The sequence below is a fragment of the Leptosomus discolor genome, chromosome 5, assembly GCF_034619465.1.
Source record: "Leptosomus discolor isolate bLepDis1 chromosome 5, bLepDis1.hap2, whole genome shotgun sequence".
Lineage (NCBI taxonomy): Eukaryota > Metazoa > Chordata > Aves > Leptosomiformes > Leptosomidae > Leptosomus > Leptosomus discolor.
The window spans coordinates 12,304,561-12,332,226 of NC_141395.1; the positions used below are offsets into that span (position 1 = coordinate 12,304,561).

General features: G+C 41.5%; 1 protein-coding gene across 3 annotated transcripts in view; it reads left to right on the forward strand.

The window, feature by feature from the left end:
• The window catches only part of MYLK (myosin light chain kinase), a 218,344-nt gene extending 190,678 nt beyond the window's left edge, over window positions 1-27,666 (forward strand). For 2 of the 3 annotated variants that reach the window (XM_086464977.1, XM_086464978.1), the window contains exons 23-32: window positions 1,917-1,952; window positions 2,051-2,144; window positions 3,163-3,366; window positions 8,136-8,353; window positions 13,857-13,980; window positions 21,875-22,027; window positions 23,059-23,182; window positions 24,414-24,543; window positions 25,403-25,522; window positions 27,388-27,666. In XM_086464977.1, coding sequence (XP_086321103.1) covers window positions 1,917-1,952; window positions 2,051-2,144; window positions 3,163-3,366; window positions 8,136-8,353; window positions 13,857-13,980; window positions 21,875-22,027; window positions 23,059-23,182; window positions 24,414-24,543; window positions 25,403-25,522; window positions 27,388-27,635 — 1,451 coding nt within the window. In that variant the 3' untranslated portion in view covers window positions 27,636-27,666. Of the gene's footprint in view, window positions 1-712; window positions 716-1,916; window positions 1,953-2,050; window positions 2,145-3,162; window positions 3,367-8,135; window positions 8,354-13,856; window positions 13,981-21,874; window positions 22,028-23,058; window positions 23,183-24,413; window positions 24,544-25,402; window positions 25,523-27,387 lie in introns of all 3 variants that reach the window. The other variant, XM_086464979.1, reaches the window with a different exon arrangement.

Here is a 27,666-nt window from a genome sequence, read left to right on the forward strand (position 1 = left end):
GGGCATGTCATACAAAGCGTGATTTTTCAAGTGTGTGAATATAAGTGGTGCTTTACTTAAGGGCAGTGGAAAATGCATGTGTTCAGCACCTCTCAAAGTCAGGACTTTAAGCTGTCATCTATATAAACACTTAGCTGAGTAACTAGGGATTTTCCATTGCCGCCAGAAAGACTGATTACAGATTTTCATATTGAGGTGGCCAGCGCATATTAGCAATCTCAGTATAATCTTAGTGAAGAAAGGCGTGGCTAACGTTTCACTGCGCATTTAAAGAAAGCAGCTACTAAGACAAGATTGTAAGTCACAACAGATTAAAATAGGCATTGCCGTGTTTGAGGAAAATCTGGTACCATTTACTCATTTCTGAGAAAGGTTTTAGCATGGCTACTCAGCAGTTACCAAGCTCAGATATGTTCCACTTATCTAATTTAGGCTTCCACTGCTGGACCAAAATGTTTCTAGATGATGGCTTCAATATAGTGTCGCTGCAGAACCGGGAACTGACTTCTTTGTCTAATCAGTATTTGGCAGACATTAACTACTGGCAGCGTGGCTGGGATCAGCTCCCTTATGCAGCCCTTAAAAGGGGAGGAAAATGTGATGTGCTCTGTGCAAGTGTGGTTTTTAGCTGAGGAAGATCTGAGGACAGCTACCCCTGAGCATGGAGGGCTCGCTTCCCTGCCTGCTCTTCTGGTAAATTGCTGCAAACCAGCTGGTCTGTGCTGGGACATACGAGGGTTGCAAATCCCGAAAAAAGAGAGGAGGACTTTGGTAACAGATTGTATCGACTTGAATGGCTTTGCTACCAGAATACGGATGGGGCGCTACGTGTTGGATGTGAAAAGGTGATGCCCATGTGTCAGACCAGCTATCTGCTCACCCTGCGCCCTTTTTATCTGTTGTTTTCTTCTCATCCACTGCATATAACTCTATGAGGTGCCTAACAGCAGCCAGGGTACTGCATTAATGTTTCATAACATAAATCTGTTGACACAGTGGGGATAAATCACTTGGTTAAGCTTGCTCTCTGCGGTGGCAAAGTGCAGCTTCAGCAGATATAGGGAGAATTGTGCAGGTCGCTGTGCAACTGCCTTTGCAGTTCCTCAAGTTATTGGTCACAGCCACAGGTCTTAGGAGCAAGCCCAAGCAGTGTAAGTAATATATAACAACATTCCAACCACAGCCCCTGTCCCCTCGTACCTGCAGGCCACATAGGGAACAACGCACAAACCAGTGCTACTGACAGTGCAAGCACGTGAAAATTTAAAATTAAAATCGAGACTCTCAGGACAGCCTTTACTCTCTGTCATGTTACTGGGCTTGCCATCATCTCTGCCTGCCTTTGAGTATGCTCTGTTTGGACCTCAATGATTTCAAAATTCAGCCATGCTCAGGAAAGTGCATGCTGTCCAAATTTTCTAGTCACCTTGAGTCTGAAAAATCTGTCTGGAAGTTTTGCAGGAAATCTTTTCATGTACAAATTTACTTTACTTTTGGCTTTGCAATCCAAAAACTGCATAGAAAAGCCAGGGAATGATTTGTCATTGAACCAGAAGTGTTGTTACTGATTTTCATATTTTTAATTTATTGTCTATTTCACTAAGACATTCCTAAAGCTATTTAGTAGATGACTTTGAACTGATTTGGTATGCTGATGTTTCTAGTAGGCAGGTATAATAGACCAATGCTGCAAAACAGATGAACTTGATTTATTAAGAAATGGTGACCAGATTGTGATTGTGTAGTCAATAGTCATGTAGAAGTGGTGAAGAGATTTTAAGTATGAAGTTAATGCACAAACTCCCTGACTGCTTTTTGCTGCTAGTTGCCCGTGTTACTGTGAATAATTTGACTATCTTATGTAAGTACTGTATCTTATATAATAAGTTACACGTGTCCTTTTATTTCTGTCATAGAACTTAAAGAGGACGAAGTGGAGCTGTCCGATGAGGGTAAGAAGTACATATTTTAATCTGGACAAATGCAAATATGTGGTTTTAATTCATGTTTTATGGAGGTTTTAATCATGGTCCTTCATACTTTTTTGTAGAAGGGAAAGAAACAGAGGCCGAGTATCGGACAGTTACTATCAACACGGAACAAAAAGTTTCAGATGTCTATAATATTGAAGAAAGACTGGGATCGTAAGTACTATGTTGTGCTTTTGAAGACACGGAGTTTTCAAGGCTGCCAGTCAATTATAAAGATCATGTGCATTCATTCTTTGGCGGCATCTTGCCCTTTCAACATTCCAGCGGGGCTCCTCTGTCGCAGTAAAAATAGATTTTAACATATGTTGGCCTCTACTCCATAGAGAACCTTTATTCCTATTAGTTGATAATTTTAAATAGGCACTACATGCATTTCTGGCAAGGAGAATGGAGCCCACAAATGAACGAAGCTAGAGGATTCGTTCATTGTTCAGTGTTCTAAAAGCTAGCTGAACAAAAGGTACACATTGTGTACTTGCATTTCCATTATATCCATTAGTGGTAATAAGATTATCCTGCCCACGGGCTAGAATCTCTGTTGACAGCGGTCATAATCCCAAGAGCATTAATAGTATTGCTCAGTGAAGGTCAGTGATTAGCCTGGCTGGGTTTCTCAGTGCTCAAACTCGTGGTTATGTGAATTGCATGCCGTGATAATCTTTCAGCAATTTGTGCTGCTGGTGGTGCTGAAGGCCAGGGGATCCTGTGTGCTGCCATTAACAAATCTTGATAAGTGTAGTGGAATTGTACATATCCAGCAGTGTGAAATAATAATACTGAAGCCTCTAGCATTCAGAATCTGATTCCACCTGTATCCTATATACTATACCCGAGATGTTTCCTATCTGCTGCCCCTTCAGAGGTGTATGACCTATAGAAAACCGTGTGCAGAAAAACTTAAGTCACATGAATTAAACCCGGGTAGGAGTCCTTTTTCTGAACCCTCCTACGTAAAACTTGCTAATTGGAATAGTGGCGTGGCTCAAATGTGGTATTCATGCAAGAGTTCCTGCAGATTACTCTGCACAAAATCAGTACAGAACTGTACTTGATAGGAAGATATTTTATTTCAGGGTGGAGTGGTTGTGCTGGAATATTTAGTAAAACGTTGCTATTCATGGTGGCCCATACATTGCAAAAATGTTTTATGGAAATAGTTGTATATTTTCAGGGGGAAATTTGGACAAGTCTTTAGGCTTGTTGAAAAGAAGACTGGAAAAGTTTGGGCAGGAAAATTTTTCAAAGCGTATTCTGCTAAGGAAAAAGAAACCATAAGAGATGAGATCAGCATCATGAACTGTCTACATCATCCAAAACTTGTCCAATGTGTAGATGCCTTTGAAGAAAAAGCCAACATCGTTATGGTCTTGGAAATGTAAGTATAAAGCAGATCATGCTAACAAAGCTAATAATGTTGAAAACAATTGTGTGTACAAAAGTAGCAGCTTACCCAGATGTGGGACCATCAAAAGCTTCAGGATCTGCAGGGCCTGGATGGTTTTCACATCTTGCAAGTTTTTCCAATTATTTATCCAACTCGTTTAAACCGTGTAAGGGAGTCTGTGTTGTATCTCTTAAAAATCAGTGAAGATGTGTTACAGTCTTTATTGTCTAGTTTGTTTGTTTTTTAATCAAGTACATGTGGTGTTTTTCTGCAGTTCACTCTTGTATTGCCAACTTGGGAGGGGAGAGAAAAAAAGTTAGCTGCAATTTGGACTTGCATTTAGAACCAAAAACATGTTTAAGGAGGAGAAAGTTTTGGGGTTTTTTTTTAGGCAATTCTAAACATGTATTGAAGAAGCTTGTGTCACATTTCACTTAAACACTGATCGGTTGTCTCTTGCAGAGAATTGAAGGTCAGTGCACCACAGATGGTAGCAGAGAAAGATATGCTTAAGAATGCAAATGTCTAAGCTACATTCTAACAAAATAGTTGAACTTCCATGAAAAATTCACACAGGCACCTTTAGTTGAAATTCATTTTACTCTCATCCGAAGCTAAACAATTAAGGAAGGCTGAATTTGAAGACAGCCTATCCTATGTTGCTGTCTTGTTCTTGCTGAGTAAGATAGCAACACTTATTTTTACCTCTCAGAATTTTTTTGCCTTGAGCTACTTAACGCCACACCACTGTGGGAAGCAGCAGAAAAGCACCACAAAAGCAGTGCTGTAAAGCATCCCGCAGAGCTCTGACTTGGGTGTCTTTGTACTTAAAGATAGTAGATACTTTCTTCCAGAAAAAAAAAAAAAAGGTTCAGAACATATTCATGCACCAGAATTCATCATAACAAAAGAATCTGCACAGCATGGGATGGAAAGTAATGGTCGGACTTCAAAAACAGTAATGACCAGCACGACCAACGTTTACATCATCCATTATGCACCTGCTTAGTGTGAACCCCATACTTGTGGCAGTAGCAGCTGGAAAGAAAATGAAATACTGATCTGTGCTGATGTTTTTCCCAAAACGTTACATAAGTTACCGTTCCGCTGTCACATCTACTTCATGTGCTGTCTGCTGCTAGAGGGGAAGCAGGTTTTTTGCTGGCTGGAAGTGCTGAATAAGATATAAATCGTTAGAGGCAAAAGAGACTATATGTCTATTTTGCTTACTTGGCACTTGCCTGGCTTACGTGCAAGCTACTACTGCACTAGCAGATTTCAGAGACTGGATCTCCATTATACAACCTTGGAACTTATGTGCAAGAAGGTGTTTTTATTTTTAGACTCAGCAGTTGAGCAAGCTGATGATGGTAAGGGAAGGGAGCCCTACTTAGCTTGGAATTGGGAGCTGGCAGACCTAATGGAAAACAAGGAAACATATAAAGAGTTTTGAATAGCATATGGCTTTACACTCCATTCGTTCCCCCTGCGAACAAAGGGGGGTTACTTTTAAAAATCTAGAAAAGTGCAATCAAATTTGAAGTAGTTTTGTTCACCAGTCTAATTTGGATGTGATTTTAGTTTGGGGTGGCCACCTTTTCCAGCTTTTGAACCCCCCCACTGAAATTTCCATAGTGTCGAGAGCTGGAGGAGGAGGGGTTCACGAAGCAGCACACGGGCAGGCAGTAAATCTGTCCCTGCTCTGGAGCAGGTCTGGGCAGTGAGATCCTGTGTGACACCTTCGTGTCAGATGACTTGGTAGCCTCTCTACTGTCATGTCACCCAGCTGACACAGTCCCAACACAGCAACTGCACCTGTATTGTTAGAGAGCCACTGATGGATCGTTTCTGGTTTAGCTATTAAGCTAATAGTTCTTTGCATATCGGAGAAGTTGTGGGAAATACCTTCAAAAATTCTTAGTATCCAAGCTGTTCTCTTTACTCCCATCAGAGTTTAAATGCGTGGATTTCAAATAGATCAAGGTCACCTGCCATCAGTCTCCTTTTAAACCAGATTTTAGCAGCCGCTGGAATTGAGCAGATTCCCCTCCATTCCAATTGGAGCTATCGATGAGAAGCACATTGGGATTTTTCTCCCTGATACTCATCCTAAATTTTTCATTTTAATTTTATTCCCATATCTTTCTTAGAATTTTCTGAACTTCGCCCTCTCTCCTTTTAATATTTGTCATGGCCCTACTTCATATGGTTTGATTTTGTATTTACAATAAATTCAGAATTTTTAATCATTCATTTAAAATCACACACTATAGTGATTCAAATCACTTGATGTGCTCTTCCCTGGAAGCCCTCCCATCTGCCATTTGCTGGAAGTCAGGGGCAAATCTCAGGCATTTCCTTTTTGAATATAGCGATGTACTGATTCCACAATAAGCAGCTCAGTGGAGAAGGAGTATCTGAAAAATAGCAGTGTGTCGTGAATGGCATTCAGCACTGGGAGCTAAGCGCCTTAAAGTTTTTATGTACTTCAGATAGTCAGTTTATTTTGACATAGATCAGAAGATTATCGAATTGCAAGTTAAGATTATTAAAGCAAAATTTCAGCAGTAAACTCCATTGATTCAGCATGATTTAAGCTGGCACAAGTCACTGAGGTTTTCTCTTTTTTTCGAAGGGACATTTCTTAAAATGCAATTGAGTATTTGCCTCTTCTCTCTGTTCCTCCATAGCCAAAACCTTATAATAAAATATTTTTTAAATGTGTATTCTGTGACTCTATAACAGGAATATTTTCCTCTATGACCTCCTCTAGAAAAGACTGAGCGATTTAGATTCTGAACTAGTTGTGACTGTTTGAAGAAAGCCAACTTCTCCTTCTGTGTACATGTAGAACCTAATCTGCTTTGGCTTCCTAACCTGGCAAAAATTAAACTGGATTTGGCTCAGGATATAAATGCAAAAATGCTCATTCTATAAATGCAATCACAGTTTAATCTAATGATGTTACCAGAGTATCCGGAGGTCCCAGGGTAAAACCAGCATGCAGATGTATTAACATTAGTTGATTTCCAAATAATGTGCTAAGAAGTGGTGCTTGAGACAATAGTACAATTTCCAAAAATTTTTCACTTTAGGGATCTGCAAGCGTGGCACTTCGATAGTAAAAATAAGTCATCGTTATCTGTGTTAAATAGTCAAAAAACTACTGGTACTTTTTAGTATTAGGATGGTTATCATTTGGAATTGCAGAGTGCTCCAGAGATAACCACTTTTCCTGCAGATGTTTTCATAAACACCTCCATACTGGTTAATGTCTTACTGAAGTAACAAAATACTAGTTCCCCGACTTCTCGGAGCTGTTTATTCAGCAGCTCTAGCCATATTATTGACTTTATGTTACAAATGTGCTATAATCCAACGTAACCTCTCAGTTTGTCAAGCATATGCTATTCTTACTATTTTCATGTTAATAGGAAACTGTGGTAGCATTTCTAGGTTTATATTTTCGGATCTTATAGCCAAAGCAATAAATGTGCCCAGAACTCCAGATGTTTCAATTTCAGTTTAGTATATGAGGGATATAATCATCTATCTGACAAACTGCAAACATTGCAAGGCCAGTTTTCAGTTGTGTATTTTCTTTCTGTAACTGAAATGTGCAATTACATCTGGCAATAAGCATGAATGCTGCAAAATATTAAGCCATATAAAGACCACGGAGTGTTTAATTTAGAACAGATTTCTAGAAGCAAAGCTGCTCTTCACCATTTGCTCCTTTCTGTATGGGTCATTCGCCCACTGCATGCAAAAAAATTATTTCCCATCTTTGGACATAAGCAGATAAAGCAGTGGAGTGATTACTCAGAATTAAAAAAAAACCCAACAAACAAACAAAAAAACAAAGCAAAACAAAAACCAAAGCCAAACCCCAAAACAAACCAAACAACAAAACAAACCACAACCTAAATTTTGCTTTATTAAATCTAGGTTAAAATGTCCCACTTTAGTTCCACAAACAGTTCAATCCAGGAGATTCTACCCTGGAAAGACCATTTCACATCTTAAATAAGCATAAAAATGGAATTGACCTACAAGGCGTGTGATGCTCGCTCAGCTAAAAATACCAGCACTGACAGAGTTGTGGGTTATATCCTCGCCCTGTCACAGCTAAGGAGGAAGTTCCCTCTGAGCTCACTGGGGTCAGTAATTTACCCTTCAAGCTTTGCATTCCAATTAACCATATCATTTGAATTCTTCCGTCTTCAGCCTTTCTTTGTCACTCTCTTCTTCCCAAATTTTTGCTCATCTGCTAGTTTTGTCCTCTTTTCCTGGGACCCATCCCATGGATTTTAGCATTCTTTATGTTGTCTGTGCACTTGCGCAGCGATGGCACATAGGAGGGAAGGAAGCAGCGAGAAACATGAGCTCAGTCTGGAGCGGTGTTATAAACACCTCAGCAGGGTGACAGTCACACAGCACACGCTTTACTGCCAGCTGCGGGTGCCTGAATCCTAACGGCAGGATGTAAATCCAGTTACATCCCTACTGCCTGGGATAACAGTATCGAGTGTCTCACAGTCCTAACCTGGGAAAGATTCAGAATGGAAAAAATCTATTGATTTATACACACACTTCCTACGTGATCCTTGTGTCTATGGCAAGTGCCATTACAAAGCACAGATTGTGTCCTGAAGTGACTATTGCAAGGTTGAACCACCTGTGTTTCTGTAAGGGAAACAGTTTGATCACTCCCAAAATGAAAATGCTACAGAAGTCCTCTTTTATTCTGTCTTTTGTAGGGTTTCTGGAGGAGAACTCTTTGAACGAATCATTGATGAAGACTTTGAACTGACAGAGAGAGAGTGCATTAAATATATGAAGCAGATTTCAGAAGGAGTTCAGTACATCCATAAGCAGGGTATTGTCCACTTGGATTTGAAGCCAGAAAATATTATGTGTGTCAACAAGACCGGTACAAGTATCAAACTCATTGACTTTGGACTTGCAAGAAGATTAGGTAATGACTTTTCTGCCTATTTCAATATGACATGGGGAAAAGGGCAGGAGAAGCCGTGATTCATACTTACTATTACCTTCTTTCATGTCTAAAGCGTAAATAGACATGTTTCCTATAAATAGTGCTGGGTTTAGGAAAAAATAGGAAAGGGAAGAAGAAGACATTCAGGAGTGAGAGTAGGGCACCTCATCTTCAAGAAGAGTTTGCAGTGAAGTGTGTGGAATCCACCTATCGGTTTCTATGGCTAGAGTATCGCTCCAGGTAAATTACACAGTAGTAGTAATGTTAACGAATATTTATTTGCTACAGGAAACCATAAGACACTAACTCTTTAACTGTAAAAAATAGAACAAAACCTTGTTCTTCATCAATGCTACAAATCCTTGACTTTTGTAACAGCAGGAGTTAAGGTGATGTGCTAGAAGCCTTTCAGATATGAATAATTATATTCCATTTACATTTCCCCATTAGTTTTATCGTTTCTTGTCCTAAACAGCAGCCTGTTGTCATACATGTTAAACATGGGAGGAGTTCTATAAAGATTTGTGTTTTGATCATGCTCAAAATGATGAATAAAATAGGGCTACTTAAAAATGGTGCAATGGGATTTGGGGGGTGGGGGCAGGGAGTTCCATGTGACAAGCTCTTCCTCTTCCTAAGCTGTTCTGAGCTGCTTCCTGTCATTCATTTTGGACCAAGCTTTCCAACATGTGCTGCAATTTGAAAGCCAAAGACCTTGGAGGGTTCTTGTCTTCATATTGCTCAGCATTGATTCAGCTTTAAAAAGCAGCCCCTCCGGTTGTGTTTGTTGCTGTTAAATAATACCAACATCACACGCTGATCTTTTTTTATCTTGTATTTTCACAACAGAAAAAAAAATCATTCCAGGAATTGAAAGGAGATAAAATACTTTATGAACCTGTTACATAGGGAGAGCGGAGATTTGTGGCTCTTCTGCCACTAAATTGATTGGGACAACTCATATGAATTGCTACTCGCTATATAAAAGGTCCCACAGCTAGACTCTTAGTTGTAATCTTTTGCCTTCCTTTTTTAAACAGAATTATATTTAATACTTATTAAAAAGCAGAACAATGATTTTTGTAAGTGTAAAGTTTGGCATTACAACCTTGTGGTCTTTGTTATCGGCCTACATGCTGCTCATCCTACCTCTTTTGTCACAGTACAGACTACTGCATAGCCAAGAATATAATTTTACTAAACCAGACTAAAATCGGTATGTTGAATGAACAGGGGAAAAGAAATCTGCTTTTCAGGTTTTTAGATGGCGTTCAGCTCCAAAAGGGTATTACATGAATCTTGGTCACATGGACACTGTGAACTCTAAGGTGGTTATTTCATTCAGTAAAAAAAGGAGATCGCTGCCATTTATGCTCCTCCACCAGTACGGAGCCAATAGTTTTCTGGGAGCATGAACCAGATTTCATTTGTCTTAGGAAACAGGAACTGTTAAATAAGTTCCAGTGCTGAAGTTTTTGTTATCAGAGGGGTATGAAAGACTTTGTCCCATGACATTCCAGCTGTCAGCCTGGAAACTATACATTTAGTGCTGAGCTGAGTGGATTTCGTCGACAAAAGATATAATGTAACCGCAGAATGGCCCTTTTATAGAAATTTATCCAACTACCTTTTTAACCTCAAACCACAGTTAAACCCACATTTAGCAAAAGGAAGATCCTGTTTTCAGTAGCTTGTTCTTACCCATCAGCTTTTCCATTTTTGTGTTAACTCTTGTGGCATCACTGTGTCTTGCACGGCTGACACTAGCTTGTGAGCTGCTGCACTCGCGCCGTACGCAGTAAACCTCTAACCTACACAGAACTTCCCTCGATGCGGAAGGATGAGAGCTATGGGCCCTGACGCCGATTTTGATTTCACAACACTGTACATTCGTTTGGCTTAATAGGTTGCCGATTCTTGCGGGGTTACCTCATAGGTATTTGCTGTTCCCTTCATCGGCGTGCCGTTCTGGGTAACTCGGGGTGTGTGGCGTTTCCTTAGGAAGAGCAAGTGCCCTCCCGTGTTCCACGCCCATAAAGCGGAAGCGCTGTGTTAATCATGAAGGCGTTCGCAATGGGTTGGTTGAGGTGTCTTCCAAAAGTAGAAAACAATTTTTACTGTTCCGTTCACTTACAAAAATGGCTGGAACCACTTTTCACTAAGTGCCCTCTTCTTGCTGATTGTCTTCTGTGGTGCACCAAGGGCACGTTCCTCCACTTGTGTTCCATCAAGCCTTATGGTTTTGAAATTGGCAGTCAAATTCTCTTTGGCTTTGATTGACGTGCAATTGGAGCCCTCGTGCTATGGACCTGATCCCGATCGAGCAGAATTCATTCAACCAAGGGACTGCCGAAGGGAACAGTGGCTGATTTTGCACTTCGACTTCTGAGATTTACTTTCAACTTTTTGGTAACTAGTGCAAACTAATGCCTCTAAGTATTCAGCGTTTTGATCAGTTTTAAAGAAATCAGGATCAGCTCCTTCTGCAGTCATCTTCTGCAGCTAATTAGTTCTCTTACACTGTCAGGAAATACCGAAGCTGCAGTGGGATATTTTCCTGACCTTTTTTGGTGTGCTGAGGAACACATGTAGAAAATTGTTTAAGATAAACTTCTTGAGGAGAAAAGAGAATGGGTTTTGAGTACTGTAAAGATTTTTTTTTTTCATCAGTTGATTATACACAGTGTCGGCAACAGTTTCCAGCTAGCTTGTCAGCTTTCTATCTGAACTAAGGGATATCCAAACACAGATCCTACTTGTGTACTAAGCTTGTAAACATCTGGGTAAAGATTTGACATATTATTGCATAGAAAAAGTCTTATTCTTTTCTTTTTTTTTACTCTTATACACAGAAAATGCTGTATCAGTTCTTTCACACTCTATGCTCGCACTCAAATGCCATGTTTTCAAAAAAACATTTCCCTGACCTGTGGGCAGCTCGTTTCATACACCAGCCTTTTGCATACACAGTGGTTCATGGTAGTTTACACAGTGCACAGAAAAGCCTCCAAACTTGGATGTGAAAATCCGAGCTTGAGGCTTGGACAATCACGATGAAGCTTTTAGAAAATAGGTTCTTTGTGACAAATTTCAATAATTTTTCAAAAGGACAGTTGGAAAAAAGATGTAGGCATTGACCTTAAAAAGAAGGCAGATGGGAAGATGGGATCTCAGGCTTCCCATTTGTGCTTAGAAAAGAAGGGTGATCTCTCCTCATTGCCACTGTGGGGAAGACATTGCCCTCATTTTAGGCTGAGTCAGTTTAGATTGGGTATTAGGAAAAGGATCCCACTGTCTCGGGTAAGAAAACTCTGGTTAGGGGAGCGTAGGCATGTTGTGGCATAGCTTTTGAATGTGCCTTTTAAAGGCTAGTCAGACATTTGGCAGGAAGATCTTGATGGCAGTGAATTTGCGTGGGAGGATCTAGGTGATTTCCTGGGGCTGCTTCCAGGCGTTCTTCTGTCTGTTTCTGTCTCTAGAAATGGGGACTTTCTGCATGGAGGCGCCTCTGAAAGCAGGGATAACGTGTGAAAATGAGGTTTCCACAATTAATTTACTGTCATCATAACTGAGCAGAGCAAAAAGGGTTTCACAGCATTTAAAATGAGAATCTGGCACGACTGTGAGCGAATTACTGCGGTAGTGCTCACAAGGTCCCCCAAGCACGCTCTTCAGTCATTGGGCAAGTTATTAACCCATGTATCCTTCAGTTTTCATTTGGTAAGCGGGGGGTTTGCACACCTCAAAGAGTGCTAACTTAGGTGTACCATTACATTTTATGAAATGGCTTAACAGCTTCCAGTGGAGGTAACGGCAGGTGCAGAGTCAGTATTGGGATCAGCATTTATGTTGCAAAACTTGGTAGAGGAAGTTCTGGTAAATAAAAATATTCTGTAGGGATTCAGTGTTGTGGACAAGTAGCTTCTATTTCAGTCTTTTCAAAACTTTGATCTGCTGCTGTTTGAGGTTTTTTAAGCTTTTCTCTTGATTGTAGAGCTGCAAGTCTTGTACTTGTGGTAAACTTAACAGGAGTAGCATTGGAATCTGTTACACCTTACATTACAACCACTAATATGTGTTTTGTTCAGATGGTGATCTCTTTGGGAAAGGGATGATTCCTCACTATGTCATTCTACTGTCCCTAATCTGGATGCTACTCTCGCACAAAAGCTAAATGTAATGCAATGAATCTCACTTAAGGCAAACACTGATGGCTTATGGACTTGTGCAGACTGGACAAGTTTTTCAACCTAAATCCAAGCCCATTTCAAGTCAGAAACAATTTATTTCCTGACATTTTTATACTTTTATAATTTTTTTTTACTAGAATTGTTGTGGGTTGGTTTTTTTCCAATCCTTAATCTATCCCTTCATTTCCTTCCTTCCCGAACTTGCTTATTCTTTTCTTCTTCCCATCCTATTTAGAATGAGCGTCAGTGACAATGAGCCCATTTCCCTAGTAAATTCTATCTCAATGACTTCACGCTATGACCAGAAGTTAGACACATCACTGGCAGCATAAACTGGTCATACGGGGTTCTTTACAGGTTGTAATTCTACCCTAACCCCTGTATTTTCTAGTAGAGCAATACTGGTGCATCCCACAACCTCATTCTTTCAGTCCATATTGCTAGCAGTAGCTGCACTGTAGCTCATTTTAAAAGCATCCACGTGTTTAAGCAGAGCCAATGTAGGACACCTGTGCCACAGGCCGCTGAAAAATAGTTTGGAGTGGCAACTGATGACTAAGCATTGGTGGTCCCCCTTCACCACTCTGGAGCTCCACAGGTACGCTTGCAGGCAAGCCTGGCTTTGAGAGCAGCCTGAAACCCAATTTTACTGACAACACAGTGACCTGACAGGTGCGCATCATCTGCTTCTTTTCTTGTTTCACCACTGACCCGTGCCACTTCAGATTTCAGAGACGTGCAGCCCAGTATTGATTTTCCTTCCTGTTCAAACTATAAAAAATGTGTAGGATTAAAAATAGTTATTTCTTCTTCTTATAATTTTATCACTGCTGTTTCTCTTTACAGTAGAATCCCTGAGCTTTGATAAATCTTAGAGAATTTGTAGAAACTTCAACTGCATTCTAACCCTGGAATCCTGAAGTCCTCTTGTGCAACTGCTAAAGTGATGGAGGCTAAAACACTTTTATAGTTCAGGACATCCAAATCTGAATTAAACACTAACAGTTCTCCTCTTTCTTAGACTTGGTTTTGTGGAAACTCTCTGCAATAGGAACCTTCTTATTGTGTGCCTTGTACAGTGCTGGTGCTTGAGGATGCTTAATAAATAATTCTTTATTGCTATATGTGTTAGCTAAGGAAATAGCAGTTCAGGCATTATTTATTTTTTCTGATAAGGATCTTCAACAAAGTCACAAATATGAGGACAAAACTGGTTTTCCTGTTACTGGGGAATCATTGGTTTTTAAGATCTACATGCAGCAGTTAATGGTTTTTTCTTTCAATCTTCACAGAAAATGCAGGTTCTCTGAAAGTTCTCTTTGGGACACCTGAGTTTGTGGCTCCAGAAGTTATAAACTATGAACCTATTGGATATGAAACGGATATGTGGAGTATAGGAGTTATCTGCTACATTTTGTGAGTACCTTTGCTCTTCTTAACGCAAATCCTGACAGTCACTGAACATTCGAAATTTCCATTAGCTTTGGAACTCTTCTCCATTTTTCTGGCCTTTTCTATTCTAATTAGCAGCTTCAGCACATGTAATAAAAACTCTCTGTTCTCTGAAGGGTCTAACTGGTAAACTGCAGAACTAGCAGTTCTGGAAATTCAGCCAGTTAATGCTGTACATCTTACATCATAAACCAGCAACGCTTCATCTCATTTAAAAAGGCAATATGACAGGGTTTTATTATTAACTTTAAACTATTTTTCCTTCACAGATGTTAAAGAGAAATGTTTGGGCATGCACTAAGAACTGATCATTTCCATTCTTTTATTTCCAAGAGAGAAATTTTTTGTGAAATTTTAGGGTCTTCTTATTCAGATTGCTTCCCTCACAGGACAGACTAAAGTATCCCGGAATTACTGTATCTGGTCACAGTGCATTTTAACTTATTACTAAGCACAAACCACTGAATAAATACATTTTATAAGCAGCATGAATCAAGCTCATGGAAATATTTTAGAGGACTGTTGGCTGCAGCTCTTGGTTACATTTCGGTATTTGAATTTGTCTTTATATGCGATTTGATAACACATGATTATGAACTTCAGTGGGTCTAGAGAAATGTGTGTGGAAATAGGATCTCCGTACCTAGAACAGCAAGCGACCTTCTTCCGACTGTGACTTTACATGTTTGATGCCATATAAAGAAATCAAGAGGGAAGCTCAGTTTGGAGCATGGTTCTTTCTCCCTCACTCCAGTTTCAGCAGTAAGTAAATGGCAGATCAGCTTTGCACTCATTCTTTCAAAAGGCCTCTCTCAGTACCTTCCTTTCATTATTAGGAGTGCCTCCTCCCTGGCCGCTCTCTTCCCTGACACCTGGCAATGCACAGTTGTTTGCCTCATCTTTACTCAGTCTCTCTGTGACTCTGCTTGCCTCATCAAGCCTCTGTGACTCTCCTTGTCCTTGTTCTCATACTCTTCTCATTTCCAAACTAAGCAACATAATTTTCTTTCTTGTCCTGTGCAAAAGCTACTACATCAACTCTCTTACTCCCAGTGAAGACTCTGAATATTTCTGTTATCTTCTGTTTCTTATGTGAAGTGCGCTACACTCTTCAAGGTCACTTTGCTCTGCCAGTTTATTTAGAGGACCTTTATTTTCCATTCACTTCCAGCATTTCTTTCTAGATCTTGAAAGCTTGTTTGGATCATTCTGTAGTTCAAATGACGTGGACCACACATGCAGTACTCCGATGACAAATGCATTTATTTCTCTAGCTTTTGAGGCCTCCCGACTTAACAGAGCGCTGAAGAGCGGTATGGAGATCCCAGGCAGCCTGGACAGCAATGGAAAACCCAACAGTTCCATCAATGCTGCATTGCCCCCTAGAGGCCTCTTACACGTGAAGGAACAAAACACCAACCACAGTCTTACACGCACATTTGGGGAGTTTAACGTCTTTTTCTGTCATTTGTTATCAGAGTATATGATGAGTTTTCATGTGTTTACAGCATAAGCAGTGACATGTCAGACAACTGAGGCAAAAATCGGTGATAGCCGGTGCGTGTGCTCCGAAGGCACACACTGGGGTGCTGCCCCAATACGGTACGTGCGGGAGAGCACCGATATCATCTAAGTAGACAAGGCAAAGGGAGGAGGTGAAATAGGTAGAGAAAAGGTGAAATGTCTTGCCAAAGACCAGCCTGCCAGCAGCTGCAGAACTGCTTCTCTCTCATTTCTCTGTGCCACCAGAAGCGAGATATTTGGGTGCTGTAACATTCAGCGGGTGGGATTGGCGTGGTTCAGATGACTTGATACACCTTGTGAAATGCATTATGAAATGACTTGTTTGCTAAGGTGTCTTTAAGCTCATTTAACACCTCCTGAGTGGAAAATTACATTGCCCAAATGCAACAAAAATCTTTTTGATGCATAGCTATTGCCGCAGTAATGATTATAATCAGCTTTTGTCTTTCTTGTGATAAGAATAAAGTAATAGAAGTTAGGGAAAACCTGTGAGTCATCGCTTAGACTTCCCCTCTCCACCTCAGAGTGACAGGCTCCCAATCTCTCTTTGCTTCCTTAAAGCCCAGCTGTTTTTGCAGACTCACAACAATGAGCCATTGTCCAAAATGGACCATCACATCACCGTTACAGAATGCAAATAAAAGTCATTGAGAGCTGAATCTCTCTAGTGGTAGCTCTGCTTTCCTGTTTGGATTACAAGCTCAGAACCGCCAGATCTCATGCACGAAGCGTTAAGACTCACTCATTTGGTGTCTGTCTCACATGCCATCGCTGTGCTTGTAACTCAGCACTTGCCTCCCCTCTCCCCCTGACATGCTGAGTGGGGCCATGAAGGAAGAGGTGAGCACTGCAGCAGCACTGGACTTAAGGGCAGGTCTGCTACAGGCAGCCGGTGGCCCAAAGCTGCTGTGTCCCTCGTAGGTCCTAAGCGAAGCAGCAGGGACCCTGCTATTGCACGACTTGACATAACACCTCTTCCAAGGCAGGATCCTAGGGTGTTGGGAGACTTGTAACCCACCTAGAAAGAGACTGCGTTTCATTGTGTCCGGCACAGCGACGAATACAAACCAGGTTTAGCCAAGAGCTACTAAAGAGATCTCTGTGCAGAAGACTAAACAGGTGGGATGTAATCTCAAGCAGGAAACAGGGTGACAGTGCTCCTCCAGAACCCTGCAGCAAACCCTCTCTCCTAGCCTTCTGCTCTGCGGGCGTGAGTACAGATACCGCACTCTCTGTTGGGACGCTGCATCTGTCTTCCTTATGGCATGACTGACTGAATTCCATCCTACAGCTCATGGGTTCCCTTTCCACATTTCTAAGCTACACATTAAATCCTTTTAATCTTTCTCGATAACTTATTCAGTCCTGTCTGTTCATCAGTCTTCGCTCTTCCTTAAACTTCCCCATTTGTATTCTCCACCTCATGTTTTTTATCTTCCACTTTTATCTTGTTCTCTGTCCTGTTCTGCATCACAGTACTGTCCCATGTACTTCAGTTGATCTATTGCCTTTGCAGTAACATGCCACAAATATTACAGCTTGTGTATATCATCTCCATTTATGTCTACTTCAGTGTTTCTTTTTGCATTCGTAATAATCTTTATCTAATGAACGTTAAACCTTCTGAATTCTTTCCAGCTGTTTCTGTCCCATTTGGTCTTCTGAGCATTGCTGAATTTGTTTGTTGTTTTTCTACTTCTAGTTATTTTCTGATGACCCATTTGGATAGCCAGCATTCCCAATATTTAGTAACCTGAAACAATTTCTAAATTCTATTTTTATTTCAAACCAAATTTCAGTCAAAGCTTTCAGCGCTGCATGTACGTACATTGAAAGCGGATAGCCCTTCTCCTTCTGTCACCATAGAATCTGGCTAGTTTAAGTGAGGAATTTGCTGTGGCTGATTCAAAACTCTGCTTACTTACCATTAGCTCTTCTTGCTTTATCAGTGCTGGGCAGCGTGTATCTTTTCAGAGTAACTGATCTCTGTCAATTAGTAACTTTTCAATGTGCTGTATTTTAGGCTGGTTTTTAATATCATATTTGATATTGCTGTATACTCTTTTCCTTCAGTGCCTTCCTAATAACATGCACCCTGATTCTTCAAACATCCCCATTCCTTCTTATCTGTTGTGTTACTCATCACTGCTGTTATTCCTCCCTTGTTTGGCAGTTTGGGTTGGTTGAGAGACCTTTTGGCATCATTCATCTTTTGGGAGTGCTGACTTGGGACTTTGATAAGGCAAGACACTCACGCTGCTTGGCTCCATGTCATGTTAAAAATTTAAGCTTTGTTAATAGAACGGTGAGAGAGCACTCCTTGTTCTTTCAATAATGCAAGTTAGGAGGGCTTAAATATAATGACTGTACTGCCCAAAAGAAAATGAATTATTTGTTCAGTGGCACCGGCAAGTTGTGATTCCTCATTAATCCACTGGGCACGTAAAACAAGGACGAGAACAGAGCAGCAGCCCTGCTCCAGCAACGACCTGTCTGCCGTTACGTGGGTTCAGTTTCTTCCTGGAGATGACCAGGGCGGGAGTCAGCCAGCGCTCAGCTAAGGACAAGGTGGTTTTGGCCAGTGGATGCATGTGCCCCACAAAGTAGCCTGAGACTATTTATTTCTTCTATTTCACTTGCAGAAGAACTAAATTGCTACACGAGCTCCGGGGTGCAGGCATTACCCTGTGCCTATTGACGTGACCCACACGGGTTTGTCAGCAGCAGATAGTGCTCTTCACGCTGAGACCTGTTACTTTTTTCACTGCTAATACCGTGCAGACTGTAAGGAGGAGCTCAGTGTCATCAGCCCAAATCAGTTGCTGTTGCAAGCACTGTTTGCAGAGGAATGCTCAGGGTCTGACTTTTTGAGACCTGCAGCAAACTCGTCTTTCCTGGGTGAGATGCAGTCTTAACGCAAAGATTTCCAAGTGAAATGCTGTGGGGTTTGTTACACGGGCAGTGAGACCGGCAACCACACTGGACCCTTTTGATCTTCGTGTCTCTGAATCTGCACTCAGAGTTTTGTTAGAACAGACCAATAAATGTTACGGAACTTCTAGAGGATAAAATATCTTTCTTCTTTATTTAGAAGTGGAAACTCTGTAAGATTTTCTAAACAAATGGTTCTTAACATGCCAGGACGATGCCTGGTTAAGTAGCTGGAAAAATGTTTTCAGTAAACAACTTGCTGCTTGTCTAATAGTAACTTTGCAGTGTAAGCTCAGTATTAATGTTCTGGAGTGGTAGCTCCTCTTTATCACTTAGCTTCAGCATTCCAAAAAGAAATTGTTTCCATAATCTGTCAAAAGAGTTGCTGGGCCATTATTACTTTAAATGGCTATTAAGAAATGGACAACCAAGACTAAGGTCAGTGAAATCTGTGCTAAAGATAAGAATTTCTGGTTATAATCTGCACTGGTTGCTGGATTTTGTCTTCTGACTATAGACAAGGACCTAGTTCTCTCTACAAGCCTTTCCATGACAAGGCAGCTAATTCACAGTGTAAAACTGTGGTAGAGAGAGGACATTATTTTAGCCTTATAAATTTGCAACAGCACGTTCAGAAATACAAAAATAGGTTCATTGAAACGTTTGAATGGGTCTGTTACACTGGTGTTTGGAAATGATAAAGCGAGTGGAGGCTTAACCAATACCCATCTGGTAATTTGCCCGATGCATGGGATGGGCAATCCTACCTCAGCATTTAAGATTTTATCAGATAATTCTGTCATGCAATTCTTAGAAAAAAAAAAAAAAGGCCGACCAAACCAACCAAAGGGGTTTTTTTCCTCTCTAATCTCCTTCTATTTATCCTCATCCCTCAAAAGCTGTGTGACACGCAGCATCCCTCTAGTAACAGAAAGCTAGATGTCTTCCCAAGCACAAGCCCTGCCTCTTACGGCAGTGTGGGGCAGTGGTGTTTCCATGTGAAGCAATGTCCCTACACCTGCAGCAGTCCTTTAGCGTGGGAACGATCTCTCGGTGCTGCAGCTTGAACCTCTGGAAATAGGCCAAAATATTATCTAACGTAGCACAAGAGCTGCACAGTACTATTTGTGGTAATACTATGCAGAGGTCACCTTTGCCATACTTCGATCAAGTATTGAAGGGAAATGGGATTGTTACTGCTCTGGCTGCCCAAATGTGTCCTCTGGAAGCTTAACTGGATGAAGGCAAGACGTGCATCCCCCATACTGACAGTGAACTAACGAGCTGCTGCACAGCCCCTTCGTTTGTATAAAATGTGAGCCTTTTCAGCAGCCGCTGAATTGGCTGAGAGATTATTGTACCTGCTACATAGTCAAAAAAAGAGACAGCTTAGCAATCAGTATCTGGAACCCGAAACTTAGAACTGCAGTCTGGATGAGATTTTTTCCCTTCCTGAAACATTATAGAGAACGATGACATTGTCATAAATAGGAAAATGCTTCAATATCGGAGCGGAGGTGGGTTGAAGGCCCTGCAGGAGTGCTGTGTGGGTTCCAGGACAGAGGTTTTCCTTCCACAACTTACCTGACCGTGAGGGCTGATGTGTGTGAGGGCAGAACAGAGTCTCTCATTGCGCCGCAGCTACACCAGCTCCCAGCGCTATCAGGCAAAAACCTTGTCTCTTGCGGTAAAGTAAGTGTCAGACAGAGGACAGTTGGGGTAAAGCTGGTTTACATGAGCATTTTTTGGTCCGTTAATCTTTCAGCTTTCTGTAACTCTCGCCTGTTATACATTCATAAATGGCTTTATGCCACCGTACACATTTATAAAGTCATGCTTCGCTGCTGCATTTGAATGCACCCCATATAATGACATATAATGAAAGACAACAGATACCTTCTGTTCTGATTTACCTCTCTCTGCCTGAGAAGAAACAAACCTTTTATCTTCATCTCATGTATTATTACTAGCAAATTTCTGAAGTACACACGTAAGATTCTAGACTCTGCTGTACTGCACACAACTTCCAGAAATGGTAAAAGATTTAGTATCTGCTCTGTCTGAGGCTTCAAAGAGTGTCTGTTTCTGCTTTGCTTATAGAAGTAAAACCCTTAGGAACAACTTCCAAATCAGATTTTGAATGTAATTAGTAACAAAACAGTAGCAAAATAACTTTGGAGGAGGGGATTATACTAATATTATGAATCTAGTTTTATTTGATCCCGATCTCTTTTTCTACCAATCTGTTCTGTGATATTCAGTAGCATCACGGTATTCACATAGTATTATATCCACATAGTATTTTCAGAACCTTCGTAAGTTCCACATATTTTTCCATATTTAACAAAAAATGTACTACTGTTGAAATGTAATGGGTTGTTGTAAATGGTTAACTTGAGTGTACAGAGAAAGCAAATAAAGTCTGTAAAATTTCATGAAGAATAGGTTATTATGTAAATCACATGCCAGGAAGAAGACCTGGAAAATTGAATAACTTGTAGTTCTAAGGAATAAGCAACGTTTCACCTGAAAATTTTCACTGAAAGGGTGATATACAGGAATCAAAAGCATCTGGATGCACAAAGGTACAGTATAATAAAGGACAGTGCTCAACTGGAGAAAGATGCTCTGCAAAAATGACACCATGATGTTCTGTAATTGCCTTTCCCTGGCAGTTTATCAGTTATATTGAGTAAAAAGCCTTGGAAGCTCAACTTGGGTTATAAAAGAGTATTATTTCCATTTCATGCATCATCATGGCTGACTGAGAACATAAAGACCGAACTGCTTTTGGATGCATCTGCATAACTGTGCAGCCTGCAGTGATGTAGCACTGTTTTATCTGGCTATGTAATTCGGGGTGGGCTTGTTTACAAAACAGCTTGGTGGATTTCGTTATTTCATTATGCATCTTTCTTCTTGGGCTCTCTCTGCAGGAGGAAATGGAATAAAATGTACAAAAAAACTTGGTTTGAGTAAAGGCAGCAAAGTCACTCTGAAAGCACCAGGGGAAAAAAAACCCAAAACAACAAAAAGGAGCTCTTCAGCTGAATTTGGTGTGAAAATGGCAGTATTATTTATGCAGAACTAGACAAGTCATTTAACAAACTAGTCTGCTCCACTTACACCTAATTCTAGTTCTCTCCTCAAGAATGTCTTGGGAAGAGAGAAGGAAACAGCAAAAATTTTCCTTTCAGTTTTGCAGTCAAAATTCGAGTTTCCTTCCCCTAGGACTATCTGCAGTTAGCTCTGAGTCCTTTTTTGTTGGTTTTTTAAAAGGGAACATTTACTGATGAAGACCTGCTGAGCAAAGGAGGTGGCACACACGGTTTTAATTTGCTCCTCTGATAATTTGCAAATTGACACTGTTTGTTTTGCGTCTATCTGTCTATTCCATCCCCAGGGTCAGCGGACTTTCTCCTTTCATGGGAGACAACGACAACGAAACCCTAGCCAATGTGACCTCAGCAACGTGGGACTTCGATGATGAGGCTTTTGATGAAATCTCTGATGATGCCAAGGACTTTATCAGCAATCTGCTAAAGAAAGATATGAAGTAAAGCTGTTGGACTTGATACACTTTCTGTGTTTGCGTTCAGCTGAACTTGCCATTCTTGTTTCCCCACTGTGAATCTCCCGTCGGCGCAGGCACCTCTGGCGATACTTTATAAGGAGCCCTGTGTGCCCGTCTGCCTCTGCCTGCGGCTCTCGCTTATTTTACACGCGGGGTGCAGGGTCTGAACCGAGCGCTTCCTTTTAATCGCCTGCTTGTCCTGCTCCTCCCTTCCCTTGGGCAAGATGCACCCTGAGGTTTTGTGTGGCTACTCTTATCTTCACTGTTGCTGACACAGATTCCTGCATGACACGTTCTGTCTTGATCTGAATGGGTTGCGATTTTGCCAGATTTATTTCCATGTGTTGCTGTTAAGCGCAGTACCTCTGGGTAGGCAGCTTTCCTATAAATCTCATAATTGGGCAAGAAAAAAAAAAAAATCAGAGTTGGAAGCCCTGTTTACAGCAGACTCTGAACAAACCGAGGACAGAAAGCGTGCGTCTTCCAGTGCGTTTGCAGTCGGATGGATGGAGAACAGAGGGTTATTTGTCTGTGTACCATGAACAAAGGGAAGAATGGGTGTGGCTTGATTAGAGACTGGACATCTCCGTTTTGTTAAATGTTCCGTGTGGGAGGGAAGGGGGGATGAAGCGTGGGAAAGGAGAAATCCCTATAAGTGAAGGAAAGGAGAGCTGGGACAGGGTTCTGCCAGCATGAGGCAGCTGAATCATTGCCATTGTGGCTCTGCTGTACGTGTTCCGTGCCTACAACATATGGCTCTTCATGTTTTGTTTTATAATGTTTAATTAACACTTAAAAATGCACAGTTTTCTCAAAAAAAAACCTACAGAAATTGTGGAAGTGAGTTTAAGAAGTTAAGCGTAGCTGGGAAAGCAGTGCCATGTGATCTATGTTGCTAAACTTAGGAAATAGAAAAATCATCTCTCAGAAAAGAGAGCGCAAAATAATGTTAAAGCAGGTAGGTTCGACCATCGTTCAGGGCAACACTGACTAGTCTTTTTATATAAAAACAGGAGTCGCTTAAATTGTACCCAGTGTCTTCAGCATCCTTGGCTGCAAAAAGACACCAAAACCATGGAAGCCAAAAAACTCTCCAAAGATAGGATGAAGAAATATATGGCCAGAAGAAAATGGCAGGTAACGAAGAGGACATAGAATTGGGCTAGTTAGCCAAATAAGTGTCTTTATTGCTAATGTTTATGATTCTGAAAAACTTGTCATGCTGGGTGGTTTCTGCTGCTGGTGAAAACTCTGGTGTGGCCAGAGCATAAATGCAGTAAAGCAGGTTGGGGTTCTATGGGCAAGCAGTAGGAGGGTGCACGGCTGCATATATTTAACATGTGGTGGTGCCATTTCAGGCTGCTAAAAGGCGCACGAGTTCAAGTATAGTTTTTCCCATTCTTTTGGGACTATGACCCTCTCTCCTCCTTGCCCTGCCCATGCCACTGAGGGCTGGGGGACGATGTTATCCCTAACAAACTGGATCAGTTAGGGAAAAGCTTAACCACCTGGCCTCTCTGAAGATACCTCATTTTGTGGAGGTTTCATTCTCCTGAGCCAGTAGTTCTGCCTAGTTCTGCCCTGTTGAAGCACCAAGCTCCTCATGGATTTGGTCAGATTGGTTTAATAATTTTCTTTGATGTGTTTGGTCTTCATAGCTTCTCTTTCCTTAATGCTGGAACTGTTGTAGCAGGGCCATCTGTGCCGTTCTGATAGCTAGGGAAGCCGATGTATGAAATCCTGGATCCAGCTTTTGAGTAGCCTACAAAATATTAATTTATGTGAATCTACCGTATATTTCCTCTTATGTTCTACTCTATGTGCTTCGTTGGAGCTCACGCAAGCTGTACAAAAATACAAGTGTCCGTACTAGAAGGAACGTAGTTTGAGCATATTTGAGTACCCTGGTGGTTGATTCTCGAGCCTGTCAGAGGTCTGCTCCTCGCGTGCAGATGGTGCTTTCTCATTCATTTCGTATTAGCGGGTTATTCATCCGGGATGAAACTCCGTCCAGCCCATATGGCTATTGAGAGCGCCGTCCGCCACCAGCGTTAAGTTCCAGTTAAACAGGACATAGCTTTCTTGCTGGCCCTCCTCTCACAGAGTGCTTTTTATCCGCAGCTAACAGAGACATTCATTTAGGTATGAGTTCATCAGGGGAAGTTTATATCTGCAACTAAATTTGGTAATTCAGACCAGCCTGCTCTGTCTCTCCTAAAACAACAGAGCTATATATAAGCAGTTTGTCCAACAATTCCAGCGAGGTTTGCAGAGATCCCAGATAATTTGTACGAAGCACAATTTTGTTACAGAAAATCACATGCCTGTTGGACTGGATTGATCAGAAGCCTTTTATGTTATGTCTTAGAAAACGGGCCATGCTGTCCGAGCAATAGGAAGACTGTCATCCATGGCAATGATTTCTGGTATGAGTGGGAGGAAGGCCTCTGGGAGCTCGCCTACCAGCCCTATAAATGCAGACAAAGTAGAGAACGAAGGTAAGGAATTTTGCTGCACCATATTTTTACCTCTCTGAATCACTTACCAAAACTTTTAGCAAAATGCTAGAGACCAATCATAGAGTTGGTTGTTCCTGCTTTCTCTCTCTCTCTTTTAATCATTTTTTTAAAAGAAATCTATGAAAAATTCATTGCTCTTATACTGTTCTGCGACTCAAAATGCCCCAGTATAAGTACGGGCAGTAAAGGCTTCTCTTTTTAAAGCCAAAGAATTAAGGCAGATTTGTCAGCTGCACTTTCTATCAGTTTGGGAATGCATGTTTATACAAAGATTAGAGTGATGCATTGCCTTCCCATGCAAGCGAGCAAGCAAGCAAGCATTAACGCTTGCTGTAACCAGGACGCGTGCTCTGCATTAACCCTGCTCCTCAGACAGGAGCATTTAAGGGGGAAAAAAAGTGTCTACATTATTGCCCTGCATCCCCACTTGAAATGTGGGTTTGTGGTGTGCGACAATCAGAGGTGCAGACGTTTGACACTTCTGAAAATCCTTCTGACATACCCACATAACTGTGGGCCTGATACAAGTTGAACTGCTCTAGCCCTCCGGCTAGCAAAAGTCCAAGTTCGGTTAGAAACAAATTCAAGCAGAAAATCAAGATGATTTGTAGTGTGGCGGCCTGCATGTTAATTTCATTCTATTTATGGCCTGAATCTTTATCCAGCTGCGAAAGATTGGCACAAAACTGAGCAGCTAACGTCCTCGCTGTCCCACTAGCCTTACAGAATTAAATGATATAACAGGTGCTTTCATTACCATCTGGTAATTAAAAATTAAAATGCATCTTTTGAGAACATGCCCTGTAAAATAATTAACTATCTCTTTGCTCTCCTCCAGATGCTTTCCTTGAAGAAGTGGCTGAAGAAAAGCCCCATGTAAAGCCATATTTTACTAAAACAATCCTTGACATAGAGGTTGTGGAAGGAAGTGCTGCTAGATTTGACTGCAAAATTGAAGGTACTTTGAATTAGCGTATCTGTTTCTTTCTTTCCTTCTTTGCCACCTTTCTGCATTGTGCTGTTGTTTAACTTTTCCAATTTTTTTTCTGTATTATTGTTGAGTTGGTGCCATTTTCCTTTACCAGTATCTGCATGTCACGGCATGAATGTGTTGCAATAACAGAAATTATCTGGAGCTGCATGGGCTTGTTCTGTACTTGGCATAGAATAGAAGTCTCCAAGAGTCAATGTGTGAATCACTAATTCAGAATAGCAAGTGGGAACAGTAAGATGTTTCTGAGGGTAGAAACAGCAAAGACAAGATGCAGTGTAGTACCATAAATTGCAAGAGTACTCTCTTAGAGACTGCTGACCAGAAACCAAGAGTAAGTAGGAAGTCACTTGTCGCTGTCACTTGACAGACAAGTTTCAGGTGATCTCAGGATAAGTTTAAGCCACACGTACATTGTATTAAAGGCAAAGAAGTCCCTAACAGTGTATTTGCCTGAGAAGCAATGATAACAGCATTGCACTGGTTACAAAAGTCTGTAATAATACTGTATGGTCGTTTGGTTTTTTTAACTTACAAGTTCAAGAAAGGAAACTCAGACTGGAATATGCAGATAGAAAGAATGAGTTTATGAGAAGGCACTTAAGGAGCTTGGGCTTGGTCAGCCTAACCGGCTGAAGGCCAAGACCGCTAGCATGTCTGTTGCAAAGAGACTGAAGCTCCTGTGTTGCAGCTGTGGATGAAAACGAGAAGTTAGGAAGAGCTGTTAAACGAAAAGTATAGTGTTGGGACCGTACTGCATGTGTTCGACAGTTTCTAATCGTACAATGAGGTTCAGAAACTGCCTCACTGACCTTCTGCTTGTTCGTTTCTGTGCTCCTCATCTCTTTCGCTGCCTGTCTTTCCTACCTCACAGCGGAGGTGTGAGGATGGATTGTTGTTGCTGGTGGATGCTCAGCGTGAGGGGTATGTGCGTATGTACCGCATGGAATAAAATAAGACGGAGGTACCACGGCTGGCGTTCCAGACTGTCCAGCGTGTGGCTGTGCCGTCCGTTGGGCATTAGGGATTCCCGCACCTTATTTCTGCTCCAAGGGAAGCCATCCTCCTGTCACAGCCCAGAGCTTGGCCGAGACAACAAGCCTTCAATATGCTATAGCAGCCAAGAGAACTGTGTAAGGGATTGTTCTCCAGCACGTATCGTACAGCCCTGCTCCGGACGCTTCGAGTACAGCAGAGCCACTTGCTTCACAAAAGGCTCCAAAACTCCTCTTGAGATGCTTCATCAAAATGCTTTTCTTAGACTCCCTCGCTTATTCTAACGCACACAAACAGGACATGGGAGTGCCCCGGTCACCGTGCAGGACAGGCTGGTGTGTAAGGAGCGGGGGTGGGAGGAGGAAGACTCGGAATAGCCACAACAAAGCAACCTGAGAAGGATATGACATTGTAGTTGTAGCCCCAAACACCTCACCCTTGAAATTCTAAATCTCAGTGTTGGGGACTGTGGTGTTCCCACAAAAGCTGTACCATAAGGTGAGCCTCCAGCGCACCGTCAGGGGTCCCTCGCTGGCTGGTGTCAGAGGCGCACAAAAGCTGTCTGCAGTCACTGCTGAAGGGGTGGAAAGAGGAATCTAGCAAGTACCTCAGTGCTAACTTACTGGGTTTTGCTATTCATAATAAAGTTGTTTGGGGTAAATGTGAAGTAAAAAAAACTCACATCAGCTACATCTATTTTGAATAGAATTCAATGAAATATTAATATATCAACATATTGGCATGTCCGTACACAAACAGGGAACTAGAGCTCAAAGTAGTTGCAGATCAGTTAATGCTCATTCATTGCAACTGCTGTTCTCTCTCCGCTCTTGCAGGCTACCCTGACCCTGAGGTAATGTGGTACAAAGACGATCAGCCTGTCAAGGAGTCCCGTCACTTCCAGATAGATTATGACGAGGATGGGAACTGTTCTTTGACTATTTCTGAAGTATGTGGGGACGATGATGCCAAATACACCTGCAAAGCTGTTAACAGCCTTGGGGAAGCCACGTGCACCGCAGAACTCCTTGTGGAAACAATGGGAAAAGAAGGAGAAGATGAAGATGAGGAGGAGGAAGAATGAAACAAGGCTCAAAGAAAAAAAACAAAAACAA